General features: G+C 34.1%; 1 protein-coding gene across 1 annotated transcript; it reads right to left on the reverse strand.

Annotated features, from left to right (window-relative positions):
- Positions 1 to 2,433: 2,433 nt before the first annotated feature.
- Positions 2,434 to 15,981, reverse strand: LOC111507529 (uncharacterized). The gene is made up of 7 exons (XM_023162850.2): positions 15,808 to 15,981; positions 13,584 to 13,786; positions 11,745 to 11,942; positions 11,414 to 11,686; positions 5,389 to 9,812; positions 5,268 to 5,327; positions 2,434 to 2,584 (listed from the first exon to the last, which is right to left on the reverse strand). Exons 1-7 carry the CDS (start codon positions 15,822 to 15,824, stop codon positions 2,543 to 2,545), a joined length of 5,217 nt encoding a protein of 1,738 aa, XP_023018618.2. The 5' UTR covers positions 15,825 to 15,981; the 3' UTR covers positions 2,434 to 2,542.
- Positions 15,982 to 18,897: the final 2,916 nt, after the last annotated feature.

The following is an 18,897-nucleotide window of genomic DNA, read 5'->3' on the forward strand; positions in this document are numbered from 1 at the left end:
TACCAGCGCTCGAGGTCGTCCAATGCACGTTGCACGTAGACGATCCCGAGCTCCCAACCCATGGAAGATGAGAGGAGAGCCGTGTCATCGGCGTATAGAAATGAATTGGCTGTTGCAATCATTGGCATTTATAGAATTTTAGTTGGTTATGGGGCGGGGCAAAACACTTATATCTGAAAATTTCTGGAGTAAGGCTCTGGCTATAGGCCACCGATTTTATTTTCAGCTTTATCGCTTCTGGCAGTCACACCTTTGGTCATATTCAAATTGGACTTTCGTAATGAGAGTATAAAGTTTCAATGCCGGGTTTGTTCGCCGTTGTCTGCAAGTTTGTATGTCTGACGTTTCGTCTATTACTGCGAACGACATCATCATAGGCGACGAGGCAATGGATGAAGCGTTTTAGTCTTCCTCAGTATCTGCTTTTAGGACGATCAGCAGTTTACCGCAGTCGTAGGCGAAAATTCAAAGCATAATAACCTGAAAACCGCGGCCAACACAGTTTCCTTATGGGAGACTGAGAATCCTACAATTTTAATTAAAACACTTCTCAAGTTTCCCCTTAGGAGAAAAATCACGTGATTTGGAAAATCTTATTTTGAATTAATTTGTGTCGGAGGAGTATAACACTAATATAATAGTTATTTACTTCATTTTTATAAATATTTCTGTAGTCTAGATGGGTCTAGAGGGTCCATCAGGAGTGAATCCAATCCTCAAACGCCTTAATTATTTTCCAAAACATTATGGTTAATTAAATAAATGACAAGGCTGTATTGTGAATAACAAAACATGAATAGAGGTGAAAGGGGAATGTCACTAGTTTTTGACAATAGCCATTGGACATGTCACTTGAAACTAATGGAAGTGCAATAAACAACACCGATGAAAGAAATAAATATTAACGAAAAAGTTCAATGAGTTTACTGATAGTTCAAGGGCAAAGGTCACAGAAGACCTACCAATTTTTTAAGACGCTTATATTAGCTACTCCTTTGGACTCGATTTTTAAAGTACAGATGTATTTTTGACTTTGTACACTAATCAAGAATCGGTGACAATACAATCATTTAATAGGTTTATCACATTATCCTGATCTGGATCGCCAGGATTAAATTATTTCCTCACACAGTCTCTGCGTGAGCGCAAGTGAGACAACCACACTGTCTGTGAATGCGTATATATTATATATAAAAACAATTGGGCTTGAAATAGCAAGCCAAATTGAAAAGTGGAAAATAAATAGTAGTTTAAAAAACTGTAGCAACACAAACCGCCACCACCATTCAGTCATGACCCTTTTGTCCTTCTGACAACCGCCAGCCGTTAGGGTCAGAGAGCCAGGCTCCAACCTGTTTGAAACCAAGATATCTGTTGGCTGGTTAAGCTTAGCACCACGGACGAGACCTAAGGCGGGTCAAAACAGCGCTTCCCGGTGTTGAGACATGAATGCGTTCTGTTTGGGCTCTAATTTTCGTGTATCTTCGATATTTGAGTATTGAGTTCTCTATCGATCCCATAGATGGCGTCTTCGTAAGAGGAGATGACATTGCCCTCATTTTCCCCACAAGAAGTGCCTGACAAAACATTCGCCAACCATCACTCTATTCTCTTCTGAGCCACATATTATTAAATGTGATCCTGGATCACATTTATCAAATGTGATCCTGGATTGTATTTCCTCAAAGTAGAAGTCCATGGATGTTAAAAATTTAGTGAAGACATCTTAATTGGTAACACTTGACTTTGAGTAAACTGACTAGTGTTTACTGTGTATATTGAAAGATAAGTTCTACTGTGTATATTGAAAGATTAGTCCAAATTGAGCACTTTTCCCAAACACCAGAACTACAACACTCTTCTTGACGCCCATTTCCCCAACTCAGTCGAGAACGTCATCGAGAACGTTTCAAGATATTACCTCAATGCAGGAAAAATACGATCCAAATAGAAATGTGGCTGGGACTCGACCGACTTCAACGCCGCTCGACTACATGTATGGAACATTCGTCTAACTAAGAGAAACAGCTCTAGTAACAGCTTCATCCCGTAGACACAGGCCCAAAATCAAGGAAGAAACGAATGACACATGATCTTTTTATGCAGTCATTACCTCATCACCTCTAGGAAATTCATTTTCTTCATTCTGACAAATGTGAAGTCACAAAGTTTGTTTAAGAAGTATAGAGAGAGTTGCCATATGACCAAGTATATAATGTAGAAATGTTTGTATAAATTTAATCCTGAATATCTATATAGGGTTTGCCTGAAAACAGAAGAAATGAGTCCTTCACACAATTTGTTTAGTAGATATTCTACAAAGTTTTAAATTTATAACTGATTATACTTATAACTGATTAATGTCAAGTTCTTGAAGGTTTTCAATAACGGATGCATCAACTTGCTTATAGACAGGAAGAAATAAAAACTATCCAGAAGAAATTGTTTTATTAAGAAGGCTTACTACTTTTATATCATATATTTACATATATTATACAAACAAAAGCTATTCAACAGATGCAAATATAATACTGAGCCTATTTCAAACGGGAAACGTATATTTGGGATCAATGTTGAAGGGCACCTGAAAATGAATTTAATGAATACATCATAATTAATTTCTTCATTCTAAAACATACACTGGTAGGTATTTAGGCATTAGATTTAGTAGTCTCACTTGCACGATTTAAAATATCTTATACAGAGCCGGCTTAACCTGTGGTGAAGGGTGTACCGCGCACTCAGGTACATGGTCTTGGGGGCACTGAGCGACATATGTTCTTTGGAGGACTCAAAGACAGTGCGCCCGTATTATGGCCGACGCTGGGATCAAGGAATATGTTCGAGTAAACATGTAAATTTGTACCTTCAATAAAGGTTTCTGGTTCTGGGGAACTGACGGCACCACTTAGACTTGGACTATGAAGTAAAACGTCTTTTTCCTTATTTAAAATAATATAGACAGTGAGAATGGTTATTTACTACCACAATTATTGCGACCTTCACCGGGGTTGGAGCTCAACAAAAATAATTACCGAAATCTTAACTCTAAGCAAATCACAAACAGCGTGAACTAGTGATATCGATCGATGTTACTTACATACCTACCTCGAATTTTTCATCAATTTAACCAGTGAAATGCTGAACAACGGTAAGATAAAATACTCTAATATGTACTTATTACTCAAGTATTCATTTAGTTCTTACGTTTTAATCGTCTTTTTAGGGGTTTATGTGTAACTTTGTTTGAATCCTGCAAGGGACAAATGCGTGTGTAATGAGTACGAGGCATGGATATTTGTATCTATATGAATATAAAAGTATGTTGATCCATTAACTATTCTTCATATTACAAACTATCCTCAGTTTGGGGCTAGCTGAAGTATTACATTTGACTGCGCGCCTACTAGAGGGCGCCAGATGGCACACGGGTGCTATGTGGAATAGAGCCGCCTCTGCTCTTGAATAAATTACATGACCACACATCTATAATAGAATGGCAGACCACGGGACACTAATATAAATTGTATTCAAACTGTGTTCTGTTTAGATCTTGTTGTGCAATGTGCTTTGTGGATATTAACAGTCCAGTTAGCAAAGTAATATATGTATGGAGAAGAATACTCAGTTTAATCAAGTTCGAACCTACAACAACAAAGCTAACCAAAATATTGTTGAAGAACACTCCTCCCCTTTAATTGGCGAGTTCCAGTGAAATAATTCATCGTGGAAAACAGGACAAGCTTAGGGATCATTCGGTTTTTCAATACAAAAGGATGATACAGAAAATAATCAGATTTAGTTCGTTTGTTTGGAAATAGTGGAGACAAAAGTTGAACAGCTTTTTTACCTTTTGAAGTGAAACATACAAGATTACTACTCTTTCAATATTCGAGATGGTCTTAAACGAGATCATTGAATGTGGATAATTTAATATAATTCGAATAAAGCTGAGTTCAGCGTGCTGAGCAGTCCGGGATGCAGAATTTCAGTGAATACACGCACAAATCTAAATAGTCAAACAGTTTCAACCACTGAATAAATACAAAAACAAAGGACTAGAAAGTTTATGAGCTTTATCAGCAAACACCAATGTATTGCAAACATATTTTTAGTGATGAATATATCAGAAATACCCAACCTAGATAGAGTCCATGTGTATGGATGTTCAGTTACCAATCCAAAATCCAATATTCATTTCAATTAACGGAAATTTCACTTGTGATGATATTGTTTTCATAATTCGTTATTTAATGTTCAACTGAAAACGGTAATCAACATTTGTTGAAATTATGGTTTTTTACTGAAAACTGATAATTTTGCCATATCTAGTAACACCGAATGAATAGAACAAATGCACATAGATACAAAATGAAGTTTACATAAGTATATAATTCTGTCTACATTCGCTCTGAACGGTATTTCACTCAACATAACCGACTGATTTTATTTGCTTAAATAATTTCAATATAAAAATTGAGACCAAAGAGAAGGGAAGTACATAACCACAGTAACAATTTTATTCCTTTTTAACAGTTCTAATTACCAAATTTGTTGGTGTTTGTATTGATAACAAGCCTCAGAGAAACTGCTCAATTGTAATTGAGGACAACTAAAAGTTTCCTCAAGTTTCTAACATTGCCTTCTTGAAATGACACATTGCACATTTATTTAAGACTGAACACCCGATGAAAAGCATAATACCTCACATCAGCTGTAAGAGCTGATATCCAATGTTATCTCTTGGAGTACAAATTTCACATACTTTCTTAAAGTTGGCTTCACGGCATTTGTCTGCCTTAAAACGACATTTTAAAAATCTGAATATACATTTTTTTCTAAATTGAAATGTGAATATTTTGAGGAAAGATTAGTCTTTAAAAATCTTTGGAAGACTCTTACGTTTTTTTTATATAATGATGGAGAAGTAGAAAGCTAAAACCTTTCTTTCCCAAAAACAATTTCTCACTTTTGGAAATTCGTTTTTAAATTCACCTGTTTCTGCCTTGGTAGTGAGCAAATCAGTCTGTTAGTTCTCTCCACAATGAAGCTTCAATGGAGCTCAATCTGAGTTCAGTTACGTCTTCTGTTATTTTATTCAACGTCATTACATTTTGTAACCGGTACGAGACAGACAATGCCAATCAATTGAAGAAGCATGTCAATAAATCTATTTCAGAACTCATTGATTCATATATTCCAAATATATAGTTGCATGGTGATTTAAAAGCAATTCGAAGCGTTCTTCAAAAATATTTAAAACTTACTTGCTGTGAGGTAGAATGCTCCTTACTCCTGTTATCCGAATACATGTTTGAAATTGTACCCTGCAAAATAAAAGAACACTGTCAGTGTAAATCAACAACTCCACAATAGTGGCATTATAACCTTATTTATTTCCGGGAAAATGGTGCTCAAATTGAAGTTTGTTAAAGAGGTTCCTGCCACATTCATAGAAGGTGGTTCGGAGTGCTGCATGTTGTTTCTATGAAGACCAGTCAAAGGTAGCACAGCGGCAGAGTTGAATTCATTTCCTTGCCTCTGGTAAAAGGAATTTTTAGAAGTGTAGGGTGTAGTAGGAGGTAAGAAATTTGAATGGGAATGAAAATCATCGGGTAAAATAGGAGAGTTAGTCGAGCCATGCATCGATAGCAGTGGATAATCGAAACCGCCGTTATTAGTCTCATCGGTCTGCTTCTTCCTCGATTTTTTCACGTTGTTCGTGTAAGTCACGTTCTTTTCATCCTTAGTTGACTGCCTATAGTTCTTATTGGGACAAATCTTGCTGTCTTTGACCACCGTGTTGGGTACATGGAGGAAGTTATCGTGCGCATATTCATGCCCGATTGAGTCAAAATTACTAGTAACGTGAGTGGATGAAATAGTGGGCGCGGCATAGACGAAGGTGTTGGTATTGTAAGTATTGTTTTGAAAGGAGTGCAGCATGTTTTGGTTTTGAGACAAATAACCGTCATCAACAGCAGGAAAATAATTGATGATATTTTCCGTCAAAAAATTTGAAGATCCCACCGGCTTGATGGTACCGGAAGAATATTTTTTCGGTACTTCAGGCACCTGGTTTCCGATTAAGGCCTCGGCCGAATAGCTGCTCGGCATACTTTTAGGCAAGTTTCTAACTTTCTGCTCATAAAATATTTCATTTGTTCCTAACATATTGTAGTTGTTTGGTGTAGGTTTCAGGTGACTAGCCTTATCCTGGTCATTCTTGGGAGACTTTTTATGCTTGGCAGGTATTATGTTCTTAGCTCGGTTCCCGCTATTCCTTCTAGTCGCTATTCTAGACGGAACGTTCTCTACTTTATTGTGATCCACTAGTTGGCTAACAGACAAGAAGTTACCCGGGTTTTCGTAAGCTGCGATTTTGCGTTTAGGTTCTTTGGGATATTTACATTCAGGTTTCTGATCCCCAAACGTGAGGGGATTGCCCAAAGCCAAATCCCCAACCAGGGTCGGTAATGTCGGAGTGACGAAACTAGCAGCGGTGTCCAAGAAGTTCGGCAATTTCGTTGGGGACCAAGAAAATTGCTTATCTTCTGGGGCCAACGGAACTATATCGGTTTTCTTTGGTTCAATACTGCTGGCGTCTCCTGTTTCACCGGTATTGCACGAAGCAAAGGAATAAGACTGATTCGAGAATGTCGGTAAAAAAGGTTCGGGAGGCTGTTGGACTCGATTATCAGGAGTTGTCATCCAGTTGACAGGCTTGTTCTGAACAAGACATTTTTCCTTATCGTTATTCGTTCTCTTATCCTTTAAATAGTTCGTGGTATTTCCGTAATATTTTGAGGTATAGTCTATTTTCCTATGTTCCTGATAATTTTCATAGTTCAGCGGGTGATGAGACTTGGTTTCACTTCGAGAAATAACAGGTTTGTAATAACTTTGGTTGAAATTTGTTTCGGGGTAATTGTAGTTATGATTGGTGCAATTTGTATAAAGTGGATTGGGATAATTTTTATTCAAGTTCATATACGAACACGTGGGACACATTTTCGCAGGATTGCTTCTATAGTTGAAACTGCAGGAAGCATCCGCATAGCTTGCAGAAAAATAACTCTGTGGTTTCTGAGCAGAAGTTTTCAGGGATGTATCTTCTGGTTTTTTCTGATGTTGAAGGTGATCAACTACTGTTTTTGGATGAATGTTCAAATCAACACTCCTTATGTTACTAATTTTATCGGAGAAATTATTTAAAGTCGAAGTTATGTCTTTGGGTGGCGATTCAAAAAGACTGAAATGAGTATTTTCAGAAAGTCTAGCATTGGAAATGTTTTCGTTACAATTTTTAATTGAATTGGACGAAATCATTTCAATCTTGTTCGATGATTTGGACTGATAACTACTGTAGTGTGAACCGCCTCCTTTATCTATTAGTGTTGAAGAAATATTCATGGGATTCATATTAACTGTGTTGAAATCAAGGTTCTTGTTCTCTTTAAGATTGTTGTGGATATTTTCAAAATCACGTAGTACGATATCAGGTACAATTTTTCTAGATAAATCTGGTTTGGAGTCACAGATAAAGGAAATGTCATTCAACATATTCTTTGTGATATTTTTACAATCACCTTCAGAGGTTTTCAACACATTAGCAGAAATATTTTGATTTGGAACTGTATTATAGCAGATATTTTGTGATTTAGGTACATGTACATCTTTGAGAGTGCTACTAAAATGTTCAGTTGGTACTTTGGGTAATTTTTTGTTCTCTATCTGATTCACAACACATCGTGCGTTTTTTATGCCACTCAGTGAATTATCATGGTAACCCTCTTTCACCTTGTCGTCAAATTTGCTTCCACTGAAAACTTTGGCATTACCGTTATTGTTACTAACATTAATATGTTCTCGCTTTACTGTTTCCTCGTGACTTTTTGAATAGATATCATATTGGCACGTCTCATTTTTTCTAACTATTAGTCCTTCAGAACAAGGATTATCAATGGATGGTAACTTTCTTTCGGGTTTCTCTTGACACAACGTATCACTCTCTTTGAAATGTTGCTTTTCACAAGACTGTTTTTCGTGTTTGCCATTTTTTTCAGAAATATCATGACAAGCGTTTTCATCTTCTTCACTACTGTTTGGAATTTCTGAACATGTTTTGACAGGATTTTCAACAAGTATCTCATTAAATGAGTTGTTCATACTTTCTGCTTTTCTAAACTCATCTCTTTCTTTTTCATCAATACTATTTGATTGTTTTGAACAACTTTCGTGTAATTTTGAATTATCTATGACTTCTGGGACATTTGAAGGAAGAGTGTGGACTATCTCATCCACAGTGAACTGATCAGAAATTTGTAGAGAAGAAATATCATTAGGTTTATTCGAGGTATCAGTTTTTTCTGCAGCAGTTTCATCCCCTTTTTTTGTTTCAGATGGGTACGAATTGCAGAAGTTTCCATAAACATCTTTACCATTGAAAAATGAAAAACTGTCCAAGGCAAGTAATCCGCTAGCTAACGTTTCGGTATGTTTAGTTTTTGTAGAGTCCATCGTTCCAATCTGCAGTAAAGTAGGAGTTTCTCGTTGACTTTCAGAGTTATCATCATCTATAACATCGGTAACTTTAACAGACGAAACCAATGGAAATGCAAGTAAGAAGGCTGCGGTGGGAGAAGTGGATTCGGGATTCTGACATCCTGTTGGTACTTGTAACGATGCAAATATGTCATTAGATAACTCGGAATGCTCCAGATTCAATTCCAGATTTTTTATAGTATCTTCATGCACGTCAACAGTAACAGAATTATTTACGTTTGATATGGTGCAAGCGTTGGAGATTTGAGAACTTCCACAAGCTGAGATGCTCTTATTGCCAACATCGTTATTATCTGGACATATTTCTCTCGTCTTATTTTCAGTACCGTCAGTAGTATCCTTCTCATCATCCTTCTTATCATTCCCATCATCTCTCTGGATCACAGATTCTACTTCCGTTATCGACAATGACAATTCCGGTGAAACCAATTTTTTACTATTGTTCTGGATATTATTTACACAATTGGATGCTTCAGATAATGGAATTGGTGCAACATTGAATGAAATTTTAGATTCAACGTTGATAGTATCACTTGTTACATTAGAACTGGTAATTGTAGATTCTACATTGATAGTATCACTTGTTACATTAGAACTGGTAATTGTAGCTGCAACAGTAGTAGCAGTAGTATCTGGAATGTTATTTACACTGACTGGGACTTCAGACACAAAAGTTGTTAAAACTTCTGATGGATTTTTTTCATTAGGCTTCTCAACATCTGTTTCAATTTCAGGGTCAGTTACGTTTTCATTTGTATTATTTTTCAACTTTTTAGCGGTACTACCAAAACCAGCATCACCTTTTCTTTTCATCGCTTTTCTTTTTGCACCAGATACTTTCACTTGGGTTTTCGGTGAATTTTTATTCGCGATCCCATCACACATTTTTTTCTCGCTAGTTTCACCTAGCAAGTAATAGTTGTTAGCATAATGAGACGTCAATGCAGGGATGGGGACTTTATTTACTTGAGTTGTTCTCGTAATACAAGGTTTTGGTCGAATACTCAAAGATTTTTTCATCTCCGAATTTTCAATTTTCTCGTTGGATTTCCTATTGTTTGATCCGTCTGGTTTTGGTATGCGTATAGGTTTGGAAATGAAAGACGGTTCCGAAACGATAACCTGAGATTTGGATAAAACCTGTATTACCGTACCATTAGCTAGGATAAGTATTCCGGGACCCAAGGATGGTTTTATTGGATTGATTAAAGGAAATGTTGCGTTCGATATTTGTGACGTTTGTGAACCTGAATAGTAAATATATATGGAAATTAACAAATATGTAAATTAAATTGCGAAAATAATCCACACATTTCTAGTTCAGAATCCAATTTTGTGAAATATTGTTTTGTTTGTAAAATAAACTGTTTTAAAAAGTGTTGGATAGATAGATAAGATAGATAATTTAATCAACTACGATACATAATGTTTATATCAAGTCATATAAATAAACAGCCCTATTTGTAATACTAGGTTGTGAACATCTACACATATTCATGGGTAAACAAACACTTAGACATTTAAAAAAACAAAATAGTAAAACAATAATATTTCTAATGGTCGGCGGAAACTGTGTCAAAGCAATTTTCCGGGTTTATTGACAATGGTCTGCTGGTTTTGCCTATAACTGCGTTATAACATTATTAAAGGCGATGAGACAATGAAAGAAGTGCTCTAGTTGACCTCACAAGACAGTGGGTGTAGAGTATCTAATGTGACAATTAAAGCACTTCGTCCATTAGCTCATCGCTTTTGATGTTTACCGCAGTTCTAGACGAAATATCAGGCATAACACCTGCGGATCAAGGCCAACAAACCCAGAAAGTACTTTCAAAACAGTAAACTGTTTCAGTTTGTTGTACTGAGAGACTAATTAGCAATCCTGTGAAAATCAGAATATTGTCAGCAAGGGAAAGAGTATTAAAAAAGAAGTATTTAAATTTCTGTTCGATGCAAGAGAGTCAAATGGAGTAAGATTGTGAAATACAAGAAGATGAAACATTATCGCAGACAAGAACAAAGTAAGTAAAAGAAAAACAGCGCAGACAAAAGAAAGAAAGCATTCAGAAAGAACATAGGAAAACAAAGAAACTAAAGCGACAAGGAAGATAATAAGGCCAGAAAACCATAAATTGCTGATGTAAAAACAACAACTTTTGATAAATCAACCTCCTACAATTATATATCTCTCTTCAACAAGCTAGTGAATTTTCTGAAATATATCAGATACTATAACAAATTCAAGAAGAAACAAAAGAATTTATCTAAGGGTTGCTTCCATTCTGCTGAGGAATTTCTCAATTACTGACTATTTACTATTTTATTTTACCAACATTTTTGTACCATTTCCTCATATACAGTGTGTCTCACTTCTCATAGAAGTGAGAAAAACTGTGTCTCACTTCTATGAGCGAGTCTAAATTCTCATAGAAGTGAGACACACTGTATATAGACACAATGGTTTTTTTATTCCATATCAGTATTGTCCTGTATATATGTAATTCATGTATTATCTTTTAGAATATTTTACGAGTTGCCACTTGTATGATGTAATTTATCCATGGTCAAGTAAATACTGGTAGTACTATTACAATATTCAACATTTGGAAACAAATTCAACAAAAGAGAATGATTCTATGCAGTTATTGACTAACTGTTCCGAGATATTAAATTTATCGATTTCTGATAGATAGACGGACTTGATAGATAATAATGAATGATTGATGATAATAACAGTAAGTAATGACCTGTAAGAACATATATCAAAATGAAAGGATTGATTTGAATTTAATCCATTGCACCTGATAATAAATGTATATAATTAATGGAATCTATTTTCATAAATTACCTGAAGTAATAGCTTTTGATTTTGCTGATGAAATAGTTGTAGGATTAGTTATGAAATAGCATTGTTGGTTGAGTCCACCTACTGTTACAGATTGTGGCAAGACAAATACACGAGCTGTGGAAGACACAGCTCCTTTTGTTGATTTTCGTTTTCTTGAATTCATTTTTTCTGACTTTTTGACAATACTCGTGCTTTGTTTGGGAACTCTGTTAGCCTTCACCAATTTTTTCTTTTTCTTTTTGACCTGCACCAGTTTAGTAGATATATTTTCTTCTGAAAATGAGGTACATTGAACAAATCACCAATAAAGTCGACATTAACCTCTACATACTTTCCATCTCATTTTTCTGAAAAAGTTTAGCTTGTGCAGGAGATATTTTTTTGGACCACGGAAGTTTTCCTGTGAACGTTTTAACATTGCCAACCTCTTTCGGGATTGAAATTTTAGCATCCTTCAGCAAGTTACTCAGTTGCTCATTTCTGACAATTAATTTCTTGATTCTTTCTTGAAGTTTATTCACTAAACTACCTAGAACACATGAAGATATACCAAATGTAACCAATTAGATGTTCTTAGAGACATTGTTTGATTTCGTCCCTAGTATTCCTAGAATGATCTGTTTCACATAGGTGCTATAATTCACTGGCACATACATATGTGTAAATATAGATTATATGAGTTACCTTTAAAGTTTTTACAGAAGATTTGAAAAAAATTCTTAGAATAACCTTTAAAATTGATACACAAATACTTGGTTTTTGCTTCAATAGCTTGCTAATGGCATCAATATTTTTGGAATCTCAAACAATGATTAAATGCAAAATTTATGAATTTTTCGACACATATGAAGCACCATTTAATAGATGGCGTTGGTTGGTTGGTTAAAAAAACAATTGTTTTCTTGCTGACGTTTCAAATTTAATTAAATTATTCTTCGGGGCTCTGTAACAATGGATTTTCAAAAAAAACATACTTTCCACAAAACTCATACAATTATTATCGTTTCAATTTCACAAGAAATATTGAGTTCATGTTGATAATATTACTAGAAATTTTAAAAACCATCAGACATATTAGATACATATTAAAAAAATGAAATGAAAAACACTACAAAAAACCAAAAATTCCGAGACAACACCAACACAAAACGACATAAAACAAACGAATGGCTTTATCTGTGATTCTGAAAAGTTGGTGTCTGTTTTTTAATCAATGGCAGAAAGAAAAAGAATGAAAAAAGGTGAATTGGTACTTATCAAATTGAAATATGCAATATCAAGGCCATCGACATCTTTTCTAGTTTTATATCGCATTTGAGGATATGTATCAATTCGTTCTTTGGATAAATAAGGTTGAACATCTAGAATAGCTTGATGATCAAAATCAAAAATGTGTCCATATTCTTTTTCATGTTCAACGAGAGCTGTGGAGTTTTTATATTCAGTTTCTTAGGGTCTCTCATGTGTTTTGAAACTCGTGTTTTAAGATACCGTCCGGTTTGACCAACATAGCATTTGTGACAGCTTCCACTGTTCAATTTGTACACTATATTGGATTGTAGTTCTTGTGGTGTTTTTGTTTTTTGTTTCGAGAAAAAATGCTTTCCCACTGTATTTTCATTTGAAAAGGCCACTTTGATTTGTTCGGTACTGAGTGGCAATAGTAATATTATCAACAATAAAAAAATACTTTTCGGTGAGTAATTTAATTAAGAACTGATTATTTCATGTGAAATTGAAACGATAATAATCGTATAAGTTTTGTGGAAAGTATGTTTATGAAAATTCATTGTTATAGAGTCCTGAAGAAGAATTGAATTAAATTCGAAACGTCGGCAAGAAAACAATTGTTTTTTCAAGAAAAAATAATCCTGTTACCCAACCAACCTTTTTTCAGAAAAATTATTGGATCACTAAAGTAGTTAACTGTTAAATTATGTGCTGAATGGTGAAATACGTCATCTTAAATGTATAAAATTATGATGATTCAGAACATTTTGGAATAGATTCATATTGCTTATTTTAGCACAACTGAAATGATAAAAATAAGGCCCCAGGGTGTGTAATATGTGTAACTGAATTTGTTTAACTGTTGTTAAATATATAAGGACTTGGAAAATAACAAATCGACATAAATTTCACCTCTAATAAGTCATCAAAAAACAATTACCTGTATCCGATTTGTTCTCTGCATTTGGAGTTATTATTTTGTTCACTTCATCTTGTAAGTCTTTAACAGCGCAGGTAGCTTTTGTGAGTATTTCAATTTTCGTTAAGTTTACTGAAGGGTCGTAACATGGTAATACCTTAGCTAATGATGCAAATGCCTCGTTGAGGCGATTTCTACGTATCTTTTCCCATCCTCTAGATTTACTGAAAAAAACTCATGGTAAAAATATTTCGAGTTGAATAAAGACTAAAAGTATCTGTTAGCGAGGTTTCCCCTGCCTATAAATAGATCTAGAGAGTTACGTTAATGTAGGATAATTTGACTTCCAATAAATTAAAGGTACTAACCATCGATTGAAATAGTGACTTTATTATTTTCACTTTTATAGACTGAAACAAATAAAAATTATAATATAGAGAATGACAACTTTTACAGACATCAATCAAACTAATTAAGAAATATTTCAAAGTCATTTAGGACTTCATAGAAATTTTCTAGATATTTATTCTGCAGGTTTTGACAAGAGACTTTCTGCTCTCTTCCCTGTTGCAGAGTGATACTTTCAATTATTCTTCTACATATCTCAGAGATCAAGCTAGACAGCTAGACTGATAGAACTGCAGCAGTTTGACCTGAAAGTTTGCCATTTCTATACCTGTGTTAAGTACTCTTTTATAATTTTTATTCGTTTCACCTCTAGAAAATAGCTTCAAAGTTACATAACATTCTTTGATTGCTCCATAAGAAATATGTTCACCAACAATACCAAATTTATCCCGACATATTGTCACATGACCAAATGAAAACATAAATCAAAAGTATCAAACATACCAAAACAGTCACATCTGACACATCAAAGAATTCAAAATACCACAAATGTAAGTACCTAGTATGAATGATTTGTCAGGCAAATTTTTAAATATTTGGATTAATTATTGTTATGCAACAATTTCCGTTCAGTTGATTGATAGAAATTGGAACCTCTGGCAAAAAATAAATCTAACACTTCTCCTTAACCAGAACAAAAAACTGTCTCCTGATGTGCAATGTCACGTCATTAAGATGATAACCTGGTTAGTAATAGATTTCAGTTTTCATTATGGAGATTGATCAATAAACAAAAAATGTGAGGGTTTTCAAAAAAACGAATCTCTCCTAAAAATATTCTTTTTCCAACCACGATTGTTGAAGACACTGTATATAAGTTTGATATTTTATTTTGACAGATTAGTCACTTGTTTCAAAACAATTCAATATTGAGAATTTACTGTAAGTCAAGTTGAATAAAAGTTGCATTTAAAACGGTATTAACCAGGTTTATTAAACCCAAAAGTTTCAACAATGATCTTGTTAATAATAATACTAAAGATAAAATTATAATACCCTACAGAAATAATCTGATTGATACAAATTCATAATATTATTTTAGATAAATTAATATTCACAGAGAAGTTATTGTAAATTATTGAAATTATTAAAATACCTGGAATTCATTGTTGCTAGTACTCCGAACTTCAAAACATATTTTCAATATATGTAGAATAACATCTCAAAAAAGTTTTTCACTAGAATCAGCAGAAACATCACTTTCCAAATTTTACTGTTACTATTTTTACAAAAATATTATTGATGAAACTACAATACAACCCCACTTTGACTACTGCTCTAATGTACTTTCCCGTATGCGGGAATTGTGTTTCAGCTCTATAGTAATTATTTTATAAAACAGAATGTGTGTAATTCTGACGTGAAATATACTCCTTATAAGATATTGGATTGACTCACTGGCAAGGACAAAATGTATTATTTTTTTAATGACTCATTTTTGAAATATTTTCTGATGAAGCCCCTACCTGCTGTACCAAATGTATTATGCATCACAACCAAATACACAAATATCCGACCAGAAATAATCACAAACGGTATGTTACTTACACAAAGTATTATTAGAATATTCAATAATCGTCCTCATAAAATTAAACGTAGCTTCTCTTAATGAATGTGAACACTTAGACTGTCAATTTAAAATATGAATTGTAAATGAGAAACAATGAATACAATTTTGGACAAGTTCATATATGAAAACATATCATACAGATGGAAATGTACTTTTTCTGCAACTGTTTTTATACCAAGATTCTTTCTAATTTTTTTAATGTAAAAATATCATATGGTTATATCATTATTGAAATTCTAAAATTTTGAAAGACTGTAAAAACCTCACCTAGCCTCTCTTGGCATAACAATATATTATTGCCCATCTATCACGATTTATTTATCAAATAATATTTAGAATCCGCCGATGCTGAAGTGATTATTCGAAATTTTGTACGAATTTTGTATTTGTTTACATTATTTTGACAGATTTTGATTTTGGATTTTTTTTGAGGTTAGAGGTTAGCTTCGACTACTTCCTATTTTCAATTCATGGCCTCAAATCTCAGAAGTATTGGAGTCAGAACACCGTATTCTCAATACCTTCTCTACGTTTCATATTAATGATTCACAGTTGCCTCTATCACAGTTTTTCAGCTAACAAAACTTTGCGGTCGACATCTTGTTGATAAAGTTTTGTTCGTAATGAAATACGCCAACTTTCAAAGAATACACAACAGATGCTCACCCGGAAAAACAACATATTTCACCATTTGTTTAAATCTACACTGTAATATATAATTTTTTTACCGATGGTGGAATAGGTGAGATCGTTCTTCCGGGTGTGCATTTGTTGTGTATTCATTGAAGGTCGGCCAAGTCGGCCTAACTCGTTACGAACAAAATTACCATTAACCATGAGAGATGCATATGACATGATCAAGTTCAGGCGAAAACACCTCACCCTTGCCTCTCATGTGAACCTACTGCAGATAGAGCTTATGAATTATTTTGTCTGTTCGGAATATTCAGACAGTTTAATCCGTCTAAACAGTACTGACAAGGAGCTAGTACTCTGAAACTGATCTGTCGGTGGTCGTCTCGACCAAATTAAATTAATTTCAGCTTTTCATGTATAGAAACTTACTTGCCTGATGGTTTCACTCCATCTGTATTAAACAAATTCCGGAAAAATACATACAAAATTTACTCAAGTTCCAGTGAAAACACCGTGAAAACACATGTGAACCTACGATTATATAAATAACAACATTCGTTGTTATTTATATAATTGATTGATTAATCTTTCGGTAGAATTTCATAAATGTTTCCCAGGAAAGGTACAATTGAAATTGGGCGAAAATGTGGTGATGCGTCTAAGGATGGATGGGGTTGACCGTATTTTTTTTCAAAATTCCAGTAAAAACTCTCTCGCGTATGCATTGATTTATAAGTTTTGTCAAGGGAGGAAGTATTGAGTACTTTTTATTGCTCTAATAATTTTAGAGTTTCTCTTTAGCGATAGGAAGTTTTGAAATGGTCGATTTTATGGTGACAGCTCAGTGAATACTTTCCCAGGTACAGTACAAAAAAATTATTGAATTCCTTTGAAGTTTGCTTTTGTATTTGTTGTTATTGAATTCATCTGGAAATTGGTTTTGTATTTGTTGTCTGTTTTCATTCATTATACTTCACATAGTTTTTTGTTTATTGTGATTATCAGCTATGAATCTTTCGTGAGATATTTTCTTAGCTTTCAGTATTTTGTTTCTTCATGCATTTATTTTGTCCTTGATTATATTTTCAATTTCTGCAGAGGCATTATGTTTGAAAAAATATTTCATTAGGTTTATGTTGTATCTTCCTCCTTTCAGTTCTGAGATTAACTAATTTACTTTTTTAGGTTTATTGTTGATGATTTCAGATTATATGGGGAATGCTTCATCCATGTGGTATGTTATGATATTTATGAAGTTTGTGTGTTTTATACTTATATCTGTACGTTCATCATCAACGAAACTTCAATCTCTCTTTCTTTATATTTTTGGCTTTTGCTTCTATTCATAAACTTCAATTCATTAGTTGAAGGGAGCTATGAAGATTAAATAGTCCAATGTCGTGTATAGGTGTATAATTGGGTTCAAGTTTGTTTTCTATCGTTTTCGAAATATTAAGTATAACTGCATGATGAGCAGATTAATTGTTGGAGTCCACAAGACAGCTAATTTTCACCATGGTTGATTTAATGGAAACATTGTAAAAGTGGCGTTTCCTGATTTTATTATCATTCGTGTAACAGAAGCTAAATGATGAGGAGAAAAGTTTAATGAGTTTCGTGAAGTTTTTGTCACTTCGTCACTGAATACTGAATTTACTTCTCTGAAGAGTGTTGACTGTCTCCGCAAATTTGTCGAAGACTGTTTCAAAATCACCACTGCGGGACCTATATAAGGTAAAAATTACGTTGCTATTAAGTTTCAATGCTGTGCTCGTCTAGAAAAAGGACATTAATTTCACAGTAGGGATCGGGATTGCATTTTTTCAATACAAATATTGCTACTCCACCGTGAATAATCATCTTTGTTCTATGATGAAAAGAGCTGATAGTATCGTTTATTAGAGTGGCAGTTTCATCTGACCTGAGCTAATGTTCATTTAGGCAAATAGAATCGATAGCTTTGTAACTCAGATATGCCTCCAGTGTACCAGTTTTTTTTCTCAGGCATTGAATTTTCAAATTTGGTGAACTCGTTTGTATTTTGGAGAGCTTTTTACGATATTAGATTTCACCAATATTTAGATATTCAGATATTATTCATAATCAATGACTTTTTATTTGTTATGTTATGCTTGTTTTATCTTTCATTATTATTATTATTATTACTTTTAAATAACCGAGAAGAATAAATTATCATTATTACTTTAAAAAAGGTTGCGTTGATCAAATCCTCTCCTCGAAGCTCCGATACCATAGAGAGCGCTTCGGCATCAACAACTAATGACCACTCCCCCCGTCGTGAGATGGGTGAGAAAATCACGTGCCCTAAGTAGACACAATGAATCAAGAATGATAGTTTTCAGCATTTTTCCGGTCAACAATTCTGCCTCGTTGCACGAAACTCCCATGGTTTTGAGAATCGATGGTAAAGGGGGCATCATTCCACTAGGGACTCCAATAATCATATTAGTATCATCATTACATAGTGGTGGACGGAATGCGTAGAGCCAACCGCCCAAGCAAACCAACTGACCAAATGTACAGATGTGTGGAAGTTATTTTCACTTCTTTTTATATTATCTTTCAAATAAAGGATTATTGTCCCTGAAATTAATTTCACAAGAGTTTTGGATTTTTTTTTTTACAATAACTACCGTAATATTTCATAGTAATTTCAGTACAAAATGTTATTTTTTTTCTTTCCTGGAGTTTTGCAGCGCA

Source organism: Leptinotarsa decemlineata, unplaced genomic scaffold, assembly GCF_025532065.1.
Source record: "Leptinotarsa decemlineata unplaced genomic scaffold, Ldec_3_MD MMD2_tig00000133_RagTag_RagTag, whole genome shotgun sequence".
Classification (NCBI taxonomy): Eukaryota; Metazoa; Arthropoda; class Insecta; order Coleoptera; family Chrysomelidae; genus Leptinotarsa; species Leptinotarsa decemlineata.